General features: G+C 48.6%; 1 protein-coding gene and 1 long non-coding RNA gene across 18 annotated transcripts in view; one reads left to right on the top strand and one right to left on the bottom strand.

Annotated features, from left to right (window-relative positions):
* DNM1L (dynamin 1 like) overlaps window positions 1–2,735 on the bottom strand; it is a 53,870-nt gene extending 51,135 nt beyond the window's left edge. For 7 of the 9 annotated variants that reach the window (XM_008259414.4, XM_008259415.4, XM_008259412.4 and 4 more), the window contains exon 1: window positions 2,447–2,716. In XM_008259414.4, coding sequence (XP_008257636.1) covers window positions 2,447–2,548 — 102 coding nt within the window. In that variant the 5' untranslated portion in view covers window positions 2,549–2,716. Of the gene's footprint in view, window positions 1–2,446 lie in introns of all 9 variants that reach the window. The other 2 variants (XM_008259413.4, XM_070049628.1) reach the window with 2 other exon arrangements.
* A 54-nt stretch (window positions 2,736–2,789) lies between these two features.
* LOC103348951 (uncharacterized) overlaps window positions 2,790–17,695 on the top strand; it is a 52,532-nt gene continuing 37,626 nt past the window's right edge. For all 9 annotated transcript variants that reach the window (XR_011379063.1, XR_011379060.1, XR_011379057.1 and 6 more), the window contains exons 1-2: window positions 2,790–2,917; window positions 3,261–3,340. This is a non-coding gene — a long non-coding RNA (uncharacterized lncRNA). The remainder of the gene's footprint in view (window positions 2,918–3,260; window positions 3,341–17,695) is intronic.

Below are 17,695 nucleotides of genomic sequence, written 5' to 3'. Positions count from 1 at the left end.
TGTTTCTATTCTTTATTTGTTCCATGCTTGAATAAAAAGGATTGATTTTTAGTTAATAAGGACTTTGATGGGTATATCCCTCACTAATCAAGCACAAAAACTGATGTCATGAGAAATTTCAAGCATCACTATGCAAATGTAGCATAAGCTGTCAACAAGGCAGGATGGCTTTCGGTAGCACAGGTTAATGGCTTTCAGAATGGGATCTTGGCTTTTCTCCCTAAGCCCTCTCCATTTCACCAACCTACAGGTTAAGTGATACAAATGAACTCTATTGGGGCCAGCGCTGTGGCATAGTGGGCTAAGCGTTGTCTGCAACACTGGCATCCCATATGGGCGTCAGCTCCTGTCCCGGCTGCTCCTCTTCCAATCCAGCTCTCTGCTATGGGCTGGGATAGCAGTGCAAGATGGCCCAAGTGCTTGGGCCCCTATACTTCACCATGGGAGGAGACCCAGAAGAGGCTCCTGGCTTAGGATCCACCCAGCTCCAGCTGTTGGGGCCATCTGGGGAGTGAACCAGCAGATGGAAGACCATTCTCTGTCTCTCCCTGTAACTCTACCTCTCAAATAAATAAATAAAATCTTAAAAAAAAAAAAAAAGGAATTAGCTATTTTGTGTAGGAAAAATCCTTGCTTTTAAACTATTTATGCTGACATACTATAGCCCTCATTCTTTTCCTGCTTCATGCTTAGAAAGGACCGAGACTCCCTTAAAAGCATATGCAATGTTTCTGGTCGGCAGCTAAGCAGCACTTTCAAATTACTCCCAAAGATTTAACTTATCATTGTCTCTCTAATACTATTTACAAGAACAGAGCAGTTTTACTGATTGTAGTCCTAGTGCATTAGGACATTATCCAGTCACAGTGAGCAACAGTCACTCATTTAAAATATTTACAGGGCACCTACCACATACCCCAAACTTAACAAAATATGTTCAATAAAAATACTGCTCCTGGGCCAGCGCCGTGGCTCACTTGGTTAATCCTCTGCCTGCAGCGCCGGCATCCCATATGGGCGCCGGTTCTAGTCCCGGCTGCTCCTCTTCCAGCTCTCTGCTGTGGCCCGGGAAGGCAGTGGAGGATGGCCCAAGTGCTTGGGTGCCTGCACCAGCATGGGAGACCAGGAGAGGCACCTGGCTCCTGGCTTCAGATCGGCACAGTTATGACCGTAGCGGCCATTTGGGGAATGAACCAACAGAACGAAGACCTTTCTCTCTGTCTCTCTCTCTCTCTCTCTGTCTATAACTGTACCTGTCAAATAATAAAAAAAAATACTGCTCCTAAGTTACTGTACTTGATTCAGTCTCCAATCACAACAATACTGAGTGTGACAAACGCCAGACTATGTAGCCAAAGCACTGAGCAGAACCTGGACCAATCCTACCCAAGAAATGTGCCTCTAAAATAATTTATATTGCTTAACTATTTAAAAAAAGATGCAAAAAAAAAGAAAAAAAGTCCAGGATCTCTAGGGCTTCCTAGGTATGCAGTGTTTCACGTATCCCGACATGAACCCATCAAGTCCAGTCTTCAGCTCTGTGAATTTATCAGTTACCATACCGGTGAGTTTACTGCTCTGTTTTTCACAGGTGTTCCATCTACAGGAGGCCGGGACATGGCGGTTACACTCCTTCTCTTAGTATTTACCCTGTGTTTTCATTTTGTAACAAGATGTAGCAAAGCAACCCGTGGAAAACCTCGGGGAAACCGTCCCCGTCCCTAGTAAGAAATGAAGGTATTTAAAACCCACGTACTAAGTACATCTCTACGAGGCATCTCCGTACACTCCAATATGCTTCCTTCTCAGTCACGAAAAGCAACAAAGAAAACGAAGCCAATACTTCTCTGCCTTTCTACAAATAACGTGCATTTCCTCAATATTTCTGCATATAAAAAATTAGGAGTTATCTGTGACAGCCAGCAGGAAAAAGGCCAGAAAACCTGATGCCCAATTTAGGTCACGATCACAAAACCGTGGAAGACCAAAAAAAAAAAAAAAAAAAAAAAAAAAATTCACACCAGTCTCCGCAGAAAAATAGAATATTCCTCCCCAGCACCCCCCGGAACCCCAGGTGCGAGCGGGCCGGAGGGCGGGCTGGTCCGACCCCGCTCGGCGGTGCAGAAGCCCGGAGGGGTAGCAGGGCCGGGAAACACGCGTGCGCGCCCGCCGCCCGCGACCTCGCAGCCCCCGGGCAGGGCGGCCCCCGCGCCGCCCGCCGCAGCCCCCCGCCAGCCCGGCGCGGCCGCGCGCGTCCCCCAGCTGCCCTTGGCCGCCGCCCGCGGGCTCGGGTTCCGCCCGCCGGCCCCGCCGCGCCGCTCCGCCCCGCGCCGCCAGCCGGGCCCGGGGCTCTCCGCCCGGCGCAGCGCGGCCCCCGGCAAGGCCCTCCGCCCAGGCGCCCGCGGCCGCGGCCCTGGCCTGCGCGACCGCCGCCCTCCTCGCTCACCTGCGTCCCCACCACGACGATCTGAGGCAGCTGGATGATGTCGGCGCCCACCGTGTTGAAGACATCCTGGAGCTTGTTGATGACAGGAATCAGCGCCTCCATGACTCCGAAAACACCGGACCCCCGCCCGGCCGGCCGCGGCAATGAATGGGGACGCGGCCCAGCGTCCGCCTCCTTCCTCCTCTCCTCCGCCCTCTCCTCGGCAGCCGGCCCCCATTGGACCGGGCCCGCCCGCTCCCTGCCCCCTCCCGGCAGGACTTGCGCTCCGAGGGAGGCGGGGCAAGCAAGGGCTGCCGGGAGTTGAAGTTCGGGGGCGCCTCGGGCTCCCAGGAGGCCACGCGGCAGGGCGGGCCCGAGCGCGCAGGGGTGCTTGGGGCGGGGATTGTCGGTCTCCGGTCGGAAGGCGGAGGAGAGGGGCGGGGAGAGAAGGAGTAGGAGGAGCGTTGATGGCTGCTCCGCTGCTCGCGGCAGGTGAACACGCTGGGTGTGAGTGCGCGGCAGTGGCGTCCCGCCTACCCAGTGTCCTCGAGAGCAGGGCGGGTGGGGGAAGCCCCTTGGCCGCAGGGGCGGTAGCTGGGGCGGCGGGTGCAGCTCTGCCCGCCCCAGGGTGCGCGCGTCCCCCCGGGCATTGGTTCGGAACCGAACCTGAGCGTGTGGGAGTGCGGTGGGGGCAGGAGCGGGCTTTCGGCCTCTGAAGTGCGTGTAAAGCTGCGTTCGCGGTGGCCGCGTGGCCGGGGACGTCGAGGCTGGTGTCTGCCTCCCTCACTTCTGCTCCGGCTGTTCGTTCCTGAATGGTGCCTTTCTTTTCGGGCAGATGCCATGCCTTGCTGTGCGCCCGCCCTCGGGTGGGTTCCTGCCTCGTAAAGGTGACGTTTGGGCCGAGACACGAAGCAGGTGAGTTCACCCTGCGACGCAGGGCACAGGGGATGGCCCCTTTGTAAGTACACGCCTAGGGTGCTCTGAGGCCTCTGCACTCAGTTTCCAGGAGGTCAGGACACCCACCGTGGCTGAAGTTGTGCGCTGGGCACTCCGCTGGGCGCCCACGTTGGCCCCGGGGAACATGCTCGATGGGTTCAGCAGCACAAATGCTAAGTGCGTAAGAAACCGCTTCGAACGAGTGAACGAAATTTGGTTGAGATACAGTAAGACCTTGTCTCCGCCTGTTTGCAATGTCTGATACGCAGTACTGCAGGTGGGCTTCAGATGGCACAGAGCATCGTACGGCCGGGCGGAGCTGGGGAGAGACCTGGCCAGGCTGGCTCGATAGCGAGGCTGTTAGTCCATGGATCCATCAGTCACATAAACAGATTAATTGGCTCGTGAGGGTGGAGCCAGTCACCTGTTAGTCACCTGTTGCACGTCTTGATATCTCAGAATGAGGATTACATTTCAGCATAAGGTTTGGAGGGGACAAACCATATGTAAACTGTCTCAGGCCTGAAGATCTACTTTAGTGGTGTTCGGGCATCTGCTGACGTTCTGTGAACCTTCCCTTCGGTTCTTAGGAAAAGCAAGAATTTGGGCCAGGTGTTCGTCGTGAGTACCCACATCGTGATTGGAATACCTGGGTTGCAGCCTCGACTCCGTTCCTTTTCAGTGTCCTAATGTGCACCCATGGGAGGCTTAATTAGATTTTTAATTGGATTCTTGCCAGCCGCGTGAAAGACCAGGACTGAACTTTTGACTACTGATTTCCGCCAGGCCCACGCCCAGCTGAGTGGGCTTTGAGATGCCAACATGCTTCCCAAGGAAACTGTCTCTCTCTGTGTCTCTGCCTTTGAAGTAAGTGAAATGTGTATGTTAATATATACATTAAAATTGAGAGCTCAGGTGGACCGTGTGGCACAGTTAAGCCACTGTTGGGAACACTCGTATCCTTTATCAGAGTGCTGGGTGAGTCCCTGCTGCTCCACTTCCGGTCCAGCTTCCTGCTGATGCTTCCTGAGATGCAACAAAGGATGGCTTGGTGCTTTGGCCCCTGCACCCACATGGGAGACTCAGATGGAGTTCTGAGCTCCTGGCCCAGCCCTGGCTGATGAAGGCATTTGGAAAGTGACCCAGTGGATGAAACATCTCTTTCTGTCATTTTGCCTTTCAAGTAAATGAAAATAAATAAAAGCTTACTTTTTTTTTTTTTTTTTTTTGACATGCAGAATTAGAGAGACAGAAAGGTCTTCCTTCCATTGGTTCACTCCCCAAATGACCACGGCGGCCAGCGCGCTGCACTGATCTGAAGCCAGGAGCCAGGTGCTTCCTCCTGGTCTGCCATGCGGGTGCAGGGCCCTAGTGCATCCTCCACTGCCTTCCCGGGCCACAGCAGAGAGCTGGACTAGAAGAGGAGCAACCAGGACAGAACTGGCGCCCCAACTGGGACTAGAACCCTGGGTATTGGCACCATAGGCAGAGGATTAGCCTAGTGAGCCGTGGCACAGGCCATAAGCTTATTTTTGAAACTTAAAAATCCAGGCCAGGGGGCCGGAGCCATGGCTCACATGGTTAATCCTCCTCCTGCGGCGCCGGCATCCCATATGGGAGACCTGAAAGAAGCTCCTTGCTCATGACTTTGGATCAGTTCAGCTCGGCCATTGCAACCATTTAGGGAGTGAACCAGCGGATGGAAGATACCTCTCTCTATGCCTCTGCCTCTCTGTACTCTGCCTTTGAAATAAATAAATAAATCTTAAAAAAAAAAAAGAAACAAACTTAGAAATCCAGCATTAAAGTTAGACAAACATTTCAGCAGTCCAAAGAAGGGACAGCAAAGCATTTTGTTCCAACTTCGTTTATCTTCTATTAATGCTAATATTCTATAATAGTATTACTTGTTCTGTTTCTCAGCCCTCTGTTGCTAGGACTTCTGTTCTTAAAGAGGAAACTAGGAGTTCTGTTCCTTCCAAGAAAAGGCAGACGGAGGGGATAGACCTTTAATGAAGCTTCGTGGGCTTAGACACGGGCTTTGAAGGTTGAGATGCCCTAAGGCAAAAATGAGGCAACTACCAGAGTTGTCTCTTATTTGTGGCACTAGCAGCCATTTCTACTTGGTAGTGGCAAAATTAGCAGAACAGGCATGCATGTATTTCAGAAGGCAAAATGTCATGGATTTTGCATGCATTGTATGTTTCGATTCACATTAGAAGTTATCTGTTGGGATAGACCATCCAGAGCCTTGTATTCACATGTGATTTTTTTTTTAAAGGAGAAGAGATCTCATCCTGGCTATCGCTCAAAAGTCGTGCTGTCGCTGCCACCGCCCGTCACTTTAAACAAGATTTCCAGAGCTGTGTAGGCTCTAGAGGATTGAGTTAATCAGGCACAGAGAATAAGAAACAGGAAGGGATGAGGCCTTGAAAAAGACTGGCTATAATTTGATAGCAGTTGTTTTTCCACATAAGGGAGGATACTCTGTGTGCAATTTATTTCACTGGAGGAAACATAGAAAATCAATTTGGGGTTTTGCATTTTGAGTTCAGAACACTCCTGCTTATAGAAAAGCATTTAGTCTGTGAGTGTTTCTTTTCTTGTCTAAAGTAGGATGATGTGTTCTTCAGTGGGTAGTTGTGGAATCTCATTACGCCATTATCACATGTGGTCTCAAAAGACCTTTTTAAAAGATTTTTTTATTTATTTATTTGACAGGTAGATTTACAGACAGTGAGAGGGAGAGACAGAGAGAAAGGTCTTCCTTCCGTTGGTTCACCCCGCAAATGGCCGCTACAGCCAGAGCTACGCTGATCCGAAGCCAGGAGCTTCTTCCTGGTCTCCCACGCGGGTGCAGGGCCCAAGCACTTGGGCCATCCTCCACTGCACTCCCTGGCCACAGCAGAGAGCTGGCCTGGAAGAGGGGCAACCGGGACAGAATCCGGCGCCCCGACCGGGACTAGAACCCGGTGTGCCGGCGCCGCAAGGCGGAGGATTAGCCTAGTGAGCCGCGGCGCCGGCCCCCCAAGAGCTTTCTAATAAGCTTGAAACAAAATGTTTGTCCCTTTGGTTGTGGAACAGTAAGAATATGAGTCACTCTCTCCAGAGGTCATGTTTCCTTCCACATGGGATAAAGTGATTTGAGAGAATAATGTCCTTTATTCACATTTTTAAAAATTCCTGGAGGCATTTGGCATAGCACTTTAGTTGCCCCTTGGAATGCCCACATCCCGTATCAGAGTGCTTGGTTTGAGTCTTGACTACTTAGCTTGCTACTGATACTGGAGGCAGCAAGTGATAGCTCAAGTACTTGGGTTCCTGCCACACATACAAGAGACCAGGATTGAGTTCCAGACTCCTGGCTTCAGCTTGTCTCCGCCCTAGCTATTGCAGGCATTTGGAGGGTGAACAAGCAAATGGGTAATCTCTGTCACTCTGTCTTTGACTCTCTGCTTGTCAAACAAAATGAAAATAATAAACCAAAAAATTTATTCCCAAATTCAGTAAGTGTCCCATGTTTTGAAATGTACATGTATAGCATATAAGGTAGGATTTTTTTAAAAAAAGATTGATTTATTTGTGAGAGTTACACAGAGAAAAGGAGAGGAAGAGAGAGAGGGAGGGAGGGAGGGAGGGAGGGAGGGAGGTCTTCCATCCGATGGTTCACTCCCCAATTGGCTGCAATGGCTGGAGTTGCACCAATATGAAGCCAGGAGCTTCTTCCGGGTCTCCCACACGGGTGCAGAGGCCCAAGGACTTGGGCCATCTTCTTCTTTCCCAGGCGTAGCAGAGAGCTGGAACGGAAGAGGAGCCGGTACTCAAACCGGCGACTATATGGGATGCTAGCGCTTCAGGCCAGGGCGTTAACCCACTGTGCCACAGTGCTGGCCCCTGGTAGAATTTTTTTTTGAGGATTTGTTTACTTACATGAAAGGAAGAGTTAAAGAGAGAAATAGATACCTTCCATCTACTCATTCACTCCTCAAATGACCCCAGTGGCCCAGGGCATCACAGGCCAAAGCCAGGAAGAAGCTAAGAGCTTCATCTGGGTTTCCCTGATGTTATTTGGCAGAAGCCCACATGCTTGGGCCATTTTCCACTGTTTTCCCAGATAGATTAGTGGAGAGCTGGACTGGAAGTGGAGCAGCAAGGAACTTGAACCAGCACTCACATGGGTTGTGGCACTGCAGGCCATGGCTCAATCTGCTGTGCAACAAGGTAGGAATTCTAATTCCGATTATTAATTGCTCTCATGTCACACAGTATTATCAAGCTGTAACTTATTGAGTGCTAATTGTGCACAAGGCACCATGCTAAGCATTTTATAATAGCCTAATGAGATAGGTTTACTGATGCAGAGACTGGGCCTCTAGAGACGGTACATCTACGTAGCTGGTATGTGGCAGAGCAAGGATGAAAATGGGCTGTTCAGCAAACTCGTAACCCTGCAGTATGCTGTCATTCTTCATCATGCATTCTCTCATTCATTGAAAACATAAAGATCTTCAAAAAGTTAGTGGAAGGCCAGCCCTGTGGCTCACTAGGCTAATCTTCCGCCTGCGGCGCCAACACTCCAGGTTCTAGTCCCAGTCAGGGTGCTGGATCTGTCCCGGTGCTCCTCTTGCAGTCCAGCTCTCTGCTGTGGCCCAGGAAGACAGTGGAGGATGGCCCAAGTGCTTGGGCCCTGCACCCACATAGGAGACCAAAAGGAAGCACTTGGCTCCTGGCTTCGGATCGGCGCAGCGGCAATCTGGGGGGTGAACCAACGGAAAAGGAAGACCTTTCTCTCTCTCCCTCCATCTCTCTCTCTCTCTCTCCCCCTCCTCCCTCCTTCCTCCCTCCCCCCGCCTGTCAGAAAAATTAGTTCATGGAAAATGTGTATTATGAAAAAAATAGGAATGAAGACAAACATTGGGCAGAACAGTTAAGATGCCGTGATGCCTGCATTCTATATTGGAATGCCTGGTGCAAGCGAGTCCCAGCTCCTCTGCTTCCATTCCGAGTTCTTGATAATGTGCCCGAGAGGCACAGGGGATGGCTCGTGCACTGGGTCCCTATCCACTTGGGAGACCCAGGTGGAGTTCCAGGCTCCTAGCTTTGCCCTGGCCCAGTGCTGGCTGTTAGAGGCATTTAGGGCTGAATCAGTGGGTGGATGATCTCTGTCTCTGCCTTTCTAATAAAATTAACACAAATTTAAAAGTTTTTTTTTTTATTTTTTTTGACAGGCAGAGTGGACAGTGAGAGAGAGAGACAGAGAGAAAGGTCTTCCTTTTGCCGTTGGTTCACCCTCCAATGGCCGCCGCGGCCGGCGCGCTGCGGCCGGGGCACTGCGCTGATCCGATGCCAGGAGCCAGGTGCTTTTCCTGGTCTCCCATGGGGTGCAGGGCCCAAGGACTTGGGTCATCCTCCACTGCACTCCCTGGCCACAGCAGAGAGCTGGCCTGGAAGAGGGGCAACCGGGACAGAATCCGGCGCCCCAACTGGGACTAGAACCCGGTGTGCCGTCGCCGCTAGGCGGAGGATTAGCCTAGTGAGCCGCGGCGCCGGCAAATTTAAAAGTTTTTTAAACTAGGCATGAATTTCAAATTTATTTTTCATGAGAATAAACATCTTTTAATTACATTTTCACATGAACTTTTTAAAGTCCTCTCATTTTTATTAAGTACTTGCTAGGCACTTAGTCCTTGGCCCAGCACTGTATGTTGCTGGAAGACAAACTGCTAGTTTGTCTACATGATGGTAACATTTTCTCCAGCCCACCCCTACATCACTAATTGTGAGCTCAGTACTGGTAGAGGTGGATTATTTTGCTGGTTTTCTCCACTACCTGGTATGCTGTTTATTCTGTAACATCGGCCATGTGGACCTGAGGCTCCTTTTCTTTTATTTGGAAACTGTGGGGTCACAGACTTCAGCTGCTCACGACCAGTGCAACTACAGCCAGGACTTGCAGTGAAACCCAGCCAGCACGCATGAGGCTGGCTTGGCAAGTTCTCCTCGTCAGAGCAGCTGCCAAGTTACTTAGCCGGGGAGCTGGCTGGCTTTGTTCTAACTAAAAATCCCTAATAAGAGGAAGTTAATTTTGAATTAAATTAATAACTGGCAATGAATAGCTCTTGGAGAAGGTCATTGAGACTATTTTTGTAGTATGTGCCCAGTGTCATTTTAGGCCAACATTTTGATCATTAGTCACAGCCAGGCTGCCACTATCCATTCCTTCAAATCCTAGTACTGTTTGTAGACTCAACAGTAACATAAAAATAACAACTCTCATGGGGATGCCTCTGTCGTATTTTGGAAACTGCTTGTATTTTGCAAATATGGTGAAGTAAACAACTTTAATCCCTTTGCACGATTCCTTAGGCCTCAAGCCTAACACACATAGTTAGCAGGTGCAGGAAATTGTCTGCATATGGTGGAGTGGGCCAGATGGTTTGGAAGCCAGAAATTGATTCTGGCAAGATAATGACAGCCCATTAGAGGGCAGTGTGACAGCACAGGAGCTCTGGAGGACAAGGCAACTTGGGCATTCAGATCCTGTCCAATCTCTCTTGAGTGTTTGCTTCCGGTTGGTCCTCACCTACACACCCAGAGAACTTAGCTCTTCCTTGAATCCTTGTAACCTCATAGATGCGGGGCACGTTTTCCAAATGAGTTCATAGAGTCATTTTGTTTCACAGCAAAGCCAACAGGTAGCATCCCAGTCTTTAGACCACTTCACCTGCTCTTGCTCAGAATTTCCCACTAGCCTCTTTACAACAGAGCCCTTAATGTTTGGCATTCTTAGAAGCTCCTCGCACCTTCCTGTTTATCTCCTCTCCAGCTCAGTTTGCCCACTTTTTATATGAAGAGGAATTTAGCTTCAGTCCAGCTGTGCAGAGCCTTGGAGGCAGCTGCTATGGCTCTAGTAATTGGGTCCTTGCCACGAATGTGAGACATGTGGATTGCGCGCCCAGCTTCAGCAGCCCAAGCCCCAAGCATTGCAGGCGTTTTGGTAGTGAGCCAGTCGATGGAAACTTTGTCCCTGTCCCTGTCTGCCTCTCAAATAAATACATTTTAAAAATAAAAAAAAAAAATAAGACACAGGAGTTATACAAGGCATCTGTTTTTCTTCTACGGATCGTGAGAACCATAATGTGGTTCTAGAACTGATGTTTCCCTGAATCTCAGATGATGATCGAGGTAAGGAGATCCTGGGAACCAGCTCCTGGCTGGCACAAACGTATCCGTGATTGTCAGTGCACCAGTTTAGACATTACGTGGAGTAGTTCCTGGAAGTGACTCTGGCCATTCCAGCAGGTTTGTAAACATCTAATTCCCTCTATTAAATCTCTTTCTACAGAAACTTCATGAAAGAATGTGTTAGTTTCCATAGGGCCTCTGTAAAACACCACTCCCTGACTGGTGTAGATAAACAAAAATTTATTGTCTTGCAGTTCTGGAGGCTAAAATCAAGATTGTCAACAGGACTGGTTCCTTCTGAATACTATAAAGGGAGGTCTTTTTTTTTTTTTTTTTTTAATTTATTTTTTTTGAACAGCAGAGAGAGAGAGGGAAAGAGATTGATGTGATGTCCCCTGGTTAGGCCCTAAATGTCTACAACAAGCAGGGCCTGGTCAGGCTGAAGCCAGGAACCTGGAACTCCGTCTGGGTCTCGCAGGTAGTTGGCAGAGACCCAACTACATGAGCCATCATCTGCTACCCTCCCAGGGTGCACAGTAACAGGAAGTTGGGTCAGAAGCTGCGGGTTATAGTGGCACTCTGATACGAGGTGCAGGTTCTCAAGCAGCAGGCTAACCTGCTGTGCCACAGTGGCCACCCCTCACCTCCTTCTTTTTTAATGCATGTAAGTGTATGCACATGTGTATGTAAAACACTGTGTTTTTAGAGCTGTAGTGGTGCCTCCATCATACAGCAGGCACTCACTCTGATAGAGCTTGAAAATAATTGTTGGGGTGAGTTTCAATAAACATTCCTTACTTAGTCTGTGCATGGTGGGAGGTGTGTGGTTTTGGATACAGTATGCACACTATCTGAACTTTAATTTTTTCTGCCTATAAAAGAGACCAGCATTGCTTGCCGTGGATCATGTAATACAATTTGGTAGATGATGCACAGAGGGCTACTTGGGGTTGTGGAAATGGCACGGGGTGGTGGGGGCCATACATTGTATGAGTATTCTTAGAAGGACAGTTTTTACAGCAGTCAAACTATGCTGAAAACCAAGTTCTGCAGCTGGCACTGTGGTGTAGCTGGTAAAGCCGCCACCTGCAATGCCGGCATCCCATGTGGCGCCACTTCGAGTCCCTCCTGCTCTACTTCCAGTCCAGCTCTCTGCCATAGCCTGGGAAATCAGTAGAAGATGGCCCAAGTGCGTGGGCCTCTGCATCCATGTGGGAGACCTGGAAGAAGCTCCTGGCTTCAGATCATCCCAGCTCTGGTCGTTGAGGCCACTTGGGGAGTGAACCTACGGATGGAAGACATTTCCCTCTTTCTGTGTCTCTCTCCGCCTCTGCCTCTCTGCCTTTCAAATAAATAAATATTTAAAAAAAAATTACCATTTACCTCTTCACATCTGCAATTAGATGTAAAATTTTTTTTAAGATTTCTTTATTTATTTGAAAGAGTTCATAGAGGGAGAAACAAAGTCAGCAACAGAGATCCATCTTCCATCCACACAGCTGGGTCTGGGCCACACTGAAGCCTAGAAGCAGGAGCTTCTTCCAAGTCTACCTTGTGGGTAGCAAGGGCCCAGGCACTCAGACCACCCTGCACTTCTTTGCCCAGGCAATTAATAGGGAGGCAGATCGAAAGTGGAGCAGCCAGGATTCAAACCCGCGCCCATATTGGTTGTTAGTGTCACAGGAGATGGCTTTACCAGCTATGCCACAGTGCCAGCCCCAGTGTAAGTTCTCTTAGCCTCAGTCTCCTTATCCATAAAATATTGAGTGGTGGGGACCCAGCTACTTGAGCCATCCCTGCTGCCTCCCAAGGTCATGTTAGCGGGGAGCTAGTGGTAGTAGAGCTGAGTAGCAAGCCCGGGCACTCCTCTGTGGGACGCAGGCATCTGAACCTCGGAGCCAGAGCTCCTTCTGCCCCCACCATATAGCTCTTTCAGAACATATGCCCCATAATACTAAGTGTTAGTATTTAGCATCGGCTTTGATCCCACAGGATCTGGGCTTAGAATCTGCCTCTGCCACTGCTTAGTTGTATGGCCCTGAGGTTTTCTCATGTATTTTTTGAGTCTTAATTTCTTTGTCTTACCTTACAGGATTGTAAGGAGGAAACTGATGCTTAGTAGAGTCCCAAAAGTGTGGTAGATACAAGCAGCTGGCATTTTGCTCAGGTCTTTGATGGGACCACACATCAGCTATTTCCCTCTTTGCTCCTAGCTCTTCATTGCGTGGATAAATGCATTTGAAATCTAGTGCGGATGCATTGAAGACAGGTGTGAAAGCCAGACCCTTTATCAACCCTTTTGTTGTTAAATCTTTAAAGTTCATTCTGCAGGCTCAATCTTACCCAGCAGTTCAAAATGAACACAGTGGGTAAAATGAATGCAATAAAACATTCAGACCTGAATGTTAAGCGTTTTTTTAAAAACTTCCGCAAAGGGCACTTGTCTTCAAGGCATATGTTTTGTCAAGTATGTTATCAAGTAACATCAGTTCTGTTTCCTTGTTGTATGTTTAAGTTCAATAGGAATGCTAATTATAGTAACATTTTGGAGCGAGGAGTAATTGTTGGGATCTGAGTCATGGCTCAAAGGACTGAGAAAGTGGAGGAATATCCAAAGAAAGCAGTACGTTCATCTAGAGAACTAGAAATGGCTCTAAAAGAATGAAGTTCAGCAGCCATGATTCAAGGCCATCTAAGGACAGTGATGCCAAAACACCGCAGGTCACGGATCATGTTCCCAGTGCAGCGGGACTCAGTCTATTCTCATCTCTGCACAATTTCCCAGATGTTATGTAAGGCATACGGAGTCCTGTTGCTCAAGAACCTTACTGCTCAAGGTTCGCCAACTACAGACTGACTATCAGAGGAAATTATTTAAAGTCATTAAGTTGTCTGGTTAAATGTCGTCATCTTTCCATTGGGACCTGGGGAAAGTAGAGCATTGGACATAGAGGCAGGAGAAAGGATGGGGTTGCAGAAAACTGACGGGTGGCAGTCTGGGTCTGCTTCATCCACAGTGGGGGAGCAGGAAGAGCAGTGGGCAGCTGGAAACGCACATTCTGGAGCAGGGCTCGCCAGTCTCCATCTGGGGCCGGGTGATTGTTTTATCAGTAGGGTGTGAGGAGGGCACTGTCCTTTGCATCATCGGGTATTTATTAGCATCCCTGGCTCCCACCTCCAAGATGCCAGGAGCCCACTACCCCACACCTGCCCCAGGTGTGATAACCATCATGTTGTCACAGTTTGCCAAATGTCCTTGGGGAAGGAGGGGAGTTGAAGTAGGAAATAAGGTTGAGAAGCATAGCTCTGGAATGGGAAGAGGCGAAGAACAGGAACTCACTCTGGCCGCCCTGCAGTTTTCTTTCTCCTCTGTCAGTGGCTTGCTGTTTGAAAAAGGATTTTTATGGATCCTTCCATTTCTTTGTCTCATTCGACCAGACACTATGTTGGTTTTCATTGCAGTCAACAATGAAACAGGCTGAGCTCACCCAAGACCCTCAGTGAAGCTCTGGGGTAGCAGGGTGGGCAGCAGGAGGGCATGACATCATGGGGAGCAGGCCAGGCCAGCAGTCACATGAGGACAGGATGCGTGGTGCAGACTGAAGTCTAATGGTCTCCTTCAACTATCCTAGTGGCTCATAGAAATGGGGGTGGCAAGTAGAAGAAAGGAATGAATCGTTTGGGAGAAAACTCACACACCCTGCCCACCTGGCAGGATGCAGGCCCAGGTGCATCACAGGTGCAGTAGGGGTGGGATAAGTTTGTGTAGTTCAAAAACAGTTCCCAGGCCAGCGCTGCGGCTCAATAGGCTAATCCTCCACCTAGCGGCTCCGGCACACCGGGTTCTAGTCCCGGTTGGGGCGCCGGATTCTGTCCTGGTTGCCCCTCTTCCAGGCCAGCTCTCTGCTGTGGCCAGGGAGTGCAGTGGAGGATGGCCCAAGTACTTGGGCTCTGCACCCCATGGGAGACCAGGAGAAGCACCTGGCTCCTGGCTTCGGATCAGCGCGGTGTGCCGGCCGCAGCACACCAGCCGCGGCGGCCATTGGAGGGTGAACCAACGGCAAAGGAAGACCTTTCTTTCTGTCTCTCTCTCTCACTGTCCACTCTGCCTGTCAAAAAAACAGTTCCCATGAGATTGCCAGGTGTTCCTTTCTCCTCCCAGTTGAATCACCTGCCAGAGGGGCTTTCCTTTTTTTACCTAAAGCACAGGTAACACTCTGAACAACAAGATACAGATATTCCTTGAAGCACTGTTGGAAAGAGTGAAATCTTGGAAATAAGCAGGTTTCTAAATAAATAGTGGAAGAATAAGAATGAAATTACTTGTATAAAGTTAGTATGAAGAGTATTTAGCATGTATGAAACCTGCAAATTTTGGCCATTACCATGAAAAACGATTTTTGAAGATAGGAAAGTGTTTAGGATGCAACCTTAAATAAAATTAATAGGACCTCAAACTAAGAATAGTGAATCTCTGAGAGACTTACATGAAGGGTCTTGAAAATGTTCATAAAAAATGTGTATTGGGACAAAACTATGCTTAGATTCATTTTTCCATGACATTTCTGATATACCTTATATTTGATCTCAACTCAGGACCAAGCCATGACACTCTGTCCCTTAGGGTTCAGTCATAATTTCTGAAGTGAACAAGCTTGGAGGAATTTGCTTTGCCTTTTTCAAGACTTTTTTATTTATTTGAAATAAATCTCATACCCACTGGTTCACTCCCCAAATTCTCACAATATCTAGAGCTGCTCTAGGCTAAAACCAGGGACCAGAAACTCTGTCTGCATCTCCCACCTGAGTAGCAGGGGCCCACCTTCTTCAGCCCTCACAGGCTGCTGCTTAATGCACAGTAGCAGGAGACAGGAATGGAGAGCGGAGCCAAGACTTGAACCCATCACTGTGGGTGATGACATGGGAGGTGGGCATCCCAAGCAGCACCTTAACGACTTTGCCAAACACCTGCACCTCCTTTCATGGTTTAAGGAGTAGGAGAGATAGGGAGCAGGCTCAAGGGCCAAAGGCCACTGGCCATACTGCTCTTCTTAGCAGAGCTGGGTGAGGGGCTCGCTAGCCTGGGAGCCCTCATGTTGTCATTGTCCAAGAGATGGTAGAACATGAATGAGCACTGGGCACTGTGGAAACCTGGTGACATGGAGAAGATTGTCAATTATTTTCTCAAGTAGAGAGTGGTTACTCGTTGTCGTTTGAGAGTCCTGAGGGACACTCTTGAGCAGCAATAAGTGATCGAACAGATTTCTCATGAAACTGGGTCCAGTGGATTCCATGTCCTTTTATTTTGTCAACAGTTGAGTATTTACAATTCTCTTCCCCATACTGAAGAATCCAGAATAGAAGAGGTTGTCAGCTGCCCCCAGGTTTTATTTCTTCATTCTTTCCTTGCTCAAAATAAACGTTGAGCAAGCATTGAAATGGGATTAATTTTTTTTAGTTTAGTTTTATTTATTTGAAAAGCAAAGCAGTAAAGAGAGAGAGTGAGCGAGCGAGAGCGCCAGTGGATGGGATCTCTCTGTGTATCTCTGTGTCTGACTTTCCAATAAATAAGTTTCACTCCTCAAATGCCCACAACAGCTGCAGTTGGACCAGACGTAGCCAGGAGCCAGGAGCTCCCTTCAGCTCTCCCACATGCGTTAGCTGTCGTCTGCTGCCTTCCGAGGTGAGCATCAGCAGGAAGCTGGTTAGGAGCAGAGGTGCGGTTTCTTCTCATGCAGTGTGATAGGATTTCAGTGCCACAAGGAGCGGCTTAACCCACTGTGTCACAGTGGCCACCCCAACAGGATTAATTTTAAAGGGCACCAGGTTATCATTTCACCTAGGAAGCTGTGTGTTCCACTAGGTCCTGGTTTCACACTGGCCTTATGGGCCACTTCAGAGCCTCATAAACAGTGAGACCGTCGGCAGAAGCTGAAGGAGTATGTGTGTGTTGTTTTGCTTGTTCTGTCATCCAGAAAATCTGAACACAAAGACCCAAGCAACACATGCAGGTTGAGACTGGGGCTCAGGTGATGATTATGAAGACAAGGTGTGGGAGCGAGGAACTTTGCTTTTTTTGTGGATCCCTGCCTGACTGACAGAAAACGTATGAAGGCCAAGAGAAAGGTTGGATTTGCCCCTAAGCCAACACCATTGTGTAAGTAATAATGCATGTGACTGATGTCTCAGAGGGCCAGTAGTATCTTCTTAGATAAGGTGGATGTTAGCAGTTTGTTAATAATGTTTCTTACTAAACTTTAAGTAGAGCTTTAGTATTGGGAAAAAATGGAAAACTCAGAGAAGAAAACTTGAAGACATTCAGGCTCCCATTGATTTATTTTTCAGTTTTCATGTATTCATTATATTTATTTAAAAGGCAGAGAGCCAGATTTCCTGTACACTAGTTCTTTCCCTAAATGCTCTCATTGGCCAGGGCTAGGCCAGGCTGAAACCAGGAACCTGGAATTCAGTCCACATCTCCTATATGGGTGGGAGGAACCAAATCACAGTGTGCATTAGCAGGAAACTGGAATCAGAAGTGGATCTGGTGCTGGAACCAACACTCCCATATGGGATGTGGGCATCTACCCACTAGACCAAATACCTGCTCCTGTTTTTGAGTTCTTGTATATTGATCTTTGCTTTAAAAAAAATATTTATTTATTCAACAGACTGAGTTACAGAGAGTGGAGAGTTAGAGATCTTCCACTCACTGATTTATTCCCCAAATGGCTACAGTGGCCGGAGCTGGCCTGATCTGAAACTTGGAGTCTCCCACATGGATGCACGTGGGCCGTCTTCCACTTCTTTCCCAGGTGCTTTAGCTGGAAGCTGAATTGGAAGTGGAGCAGCTGGGATTTGAATCGGTGCCCATGTAGGATGGGGGCACTGCAGGCAGAGGCTTTACCCACTAAGCCGCAGCACCGGCCCCTGGTCTCGTCTTTAGCTGTTTGAAGCAGAGTCGGAAAAAGCTCTTCCATAGTTTTTATCCTTTAATCTCATACTGGTTTCATGGATTTTGTTTTTCTCTTGGTTTTGGTTTCTGTTTCTGAATCCTGAAACGTAGAACTTGTTCTACCAAACTTTTTCTGTTGTCATTTGAAAACAGTAGAAGCGCAGGTCTTTGTGGAATTTTTTTTTTAAACAAAT

This window comes from Oryctolagus cuniculus, chromosome 9, assembly GCF_964237555.1.
Source record: "Oryctolagus cuniculus chromosome 9, mOryCun1.1, whole genome shotgun sequence".
NCBI lineage: Eukaryota > Metazoa > Chordata > Mammalia > Lagomorpha > Leporidae > Oryctolagus > Oryctolagus cuniculus.
This window is presented reverse-complemented; position numbering and strand designations above follow the sequence as displayed.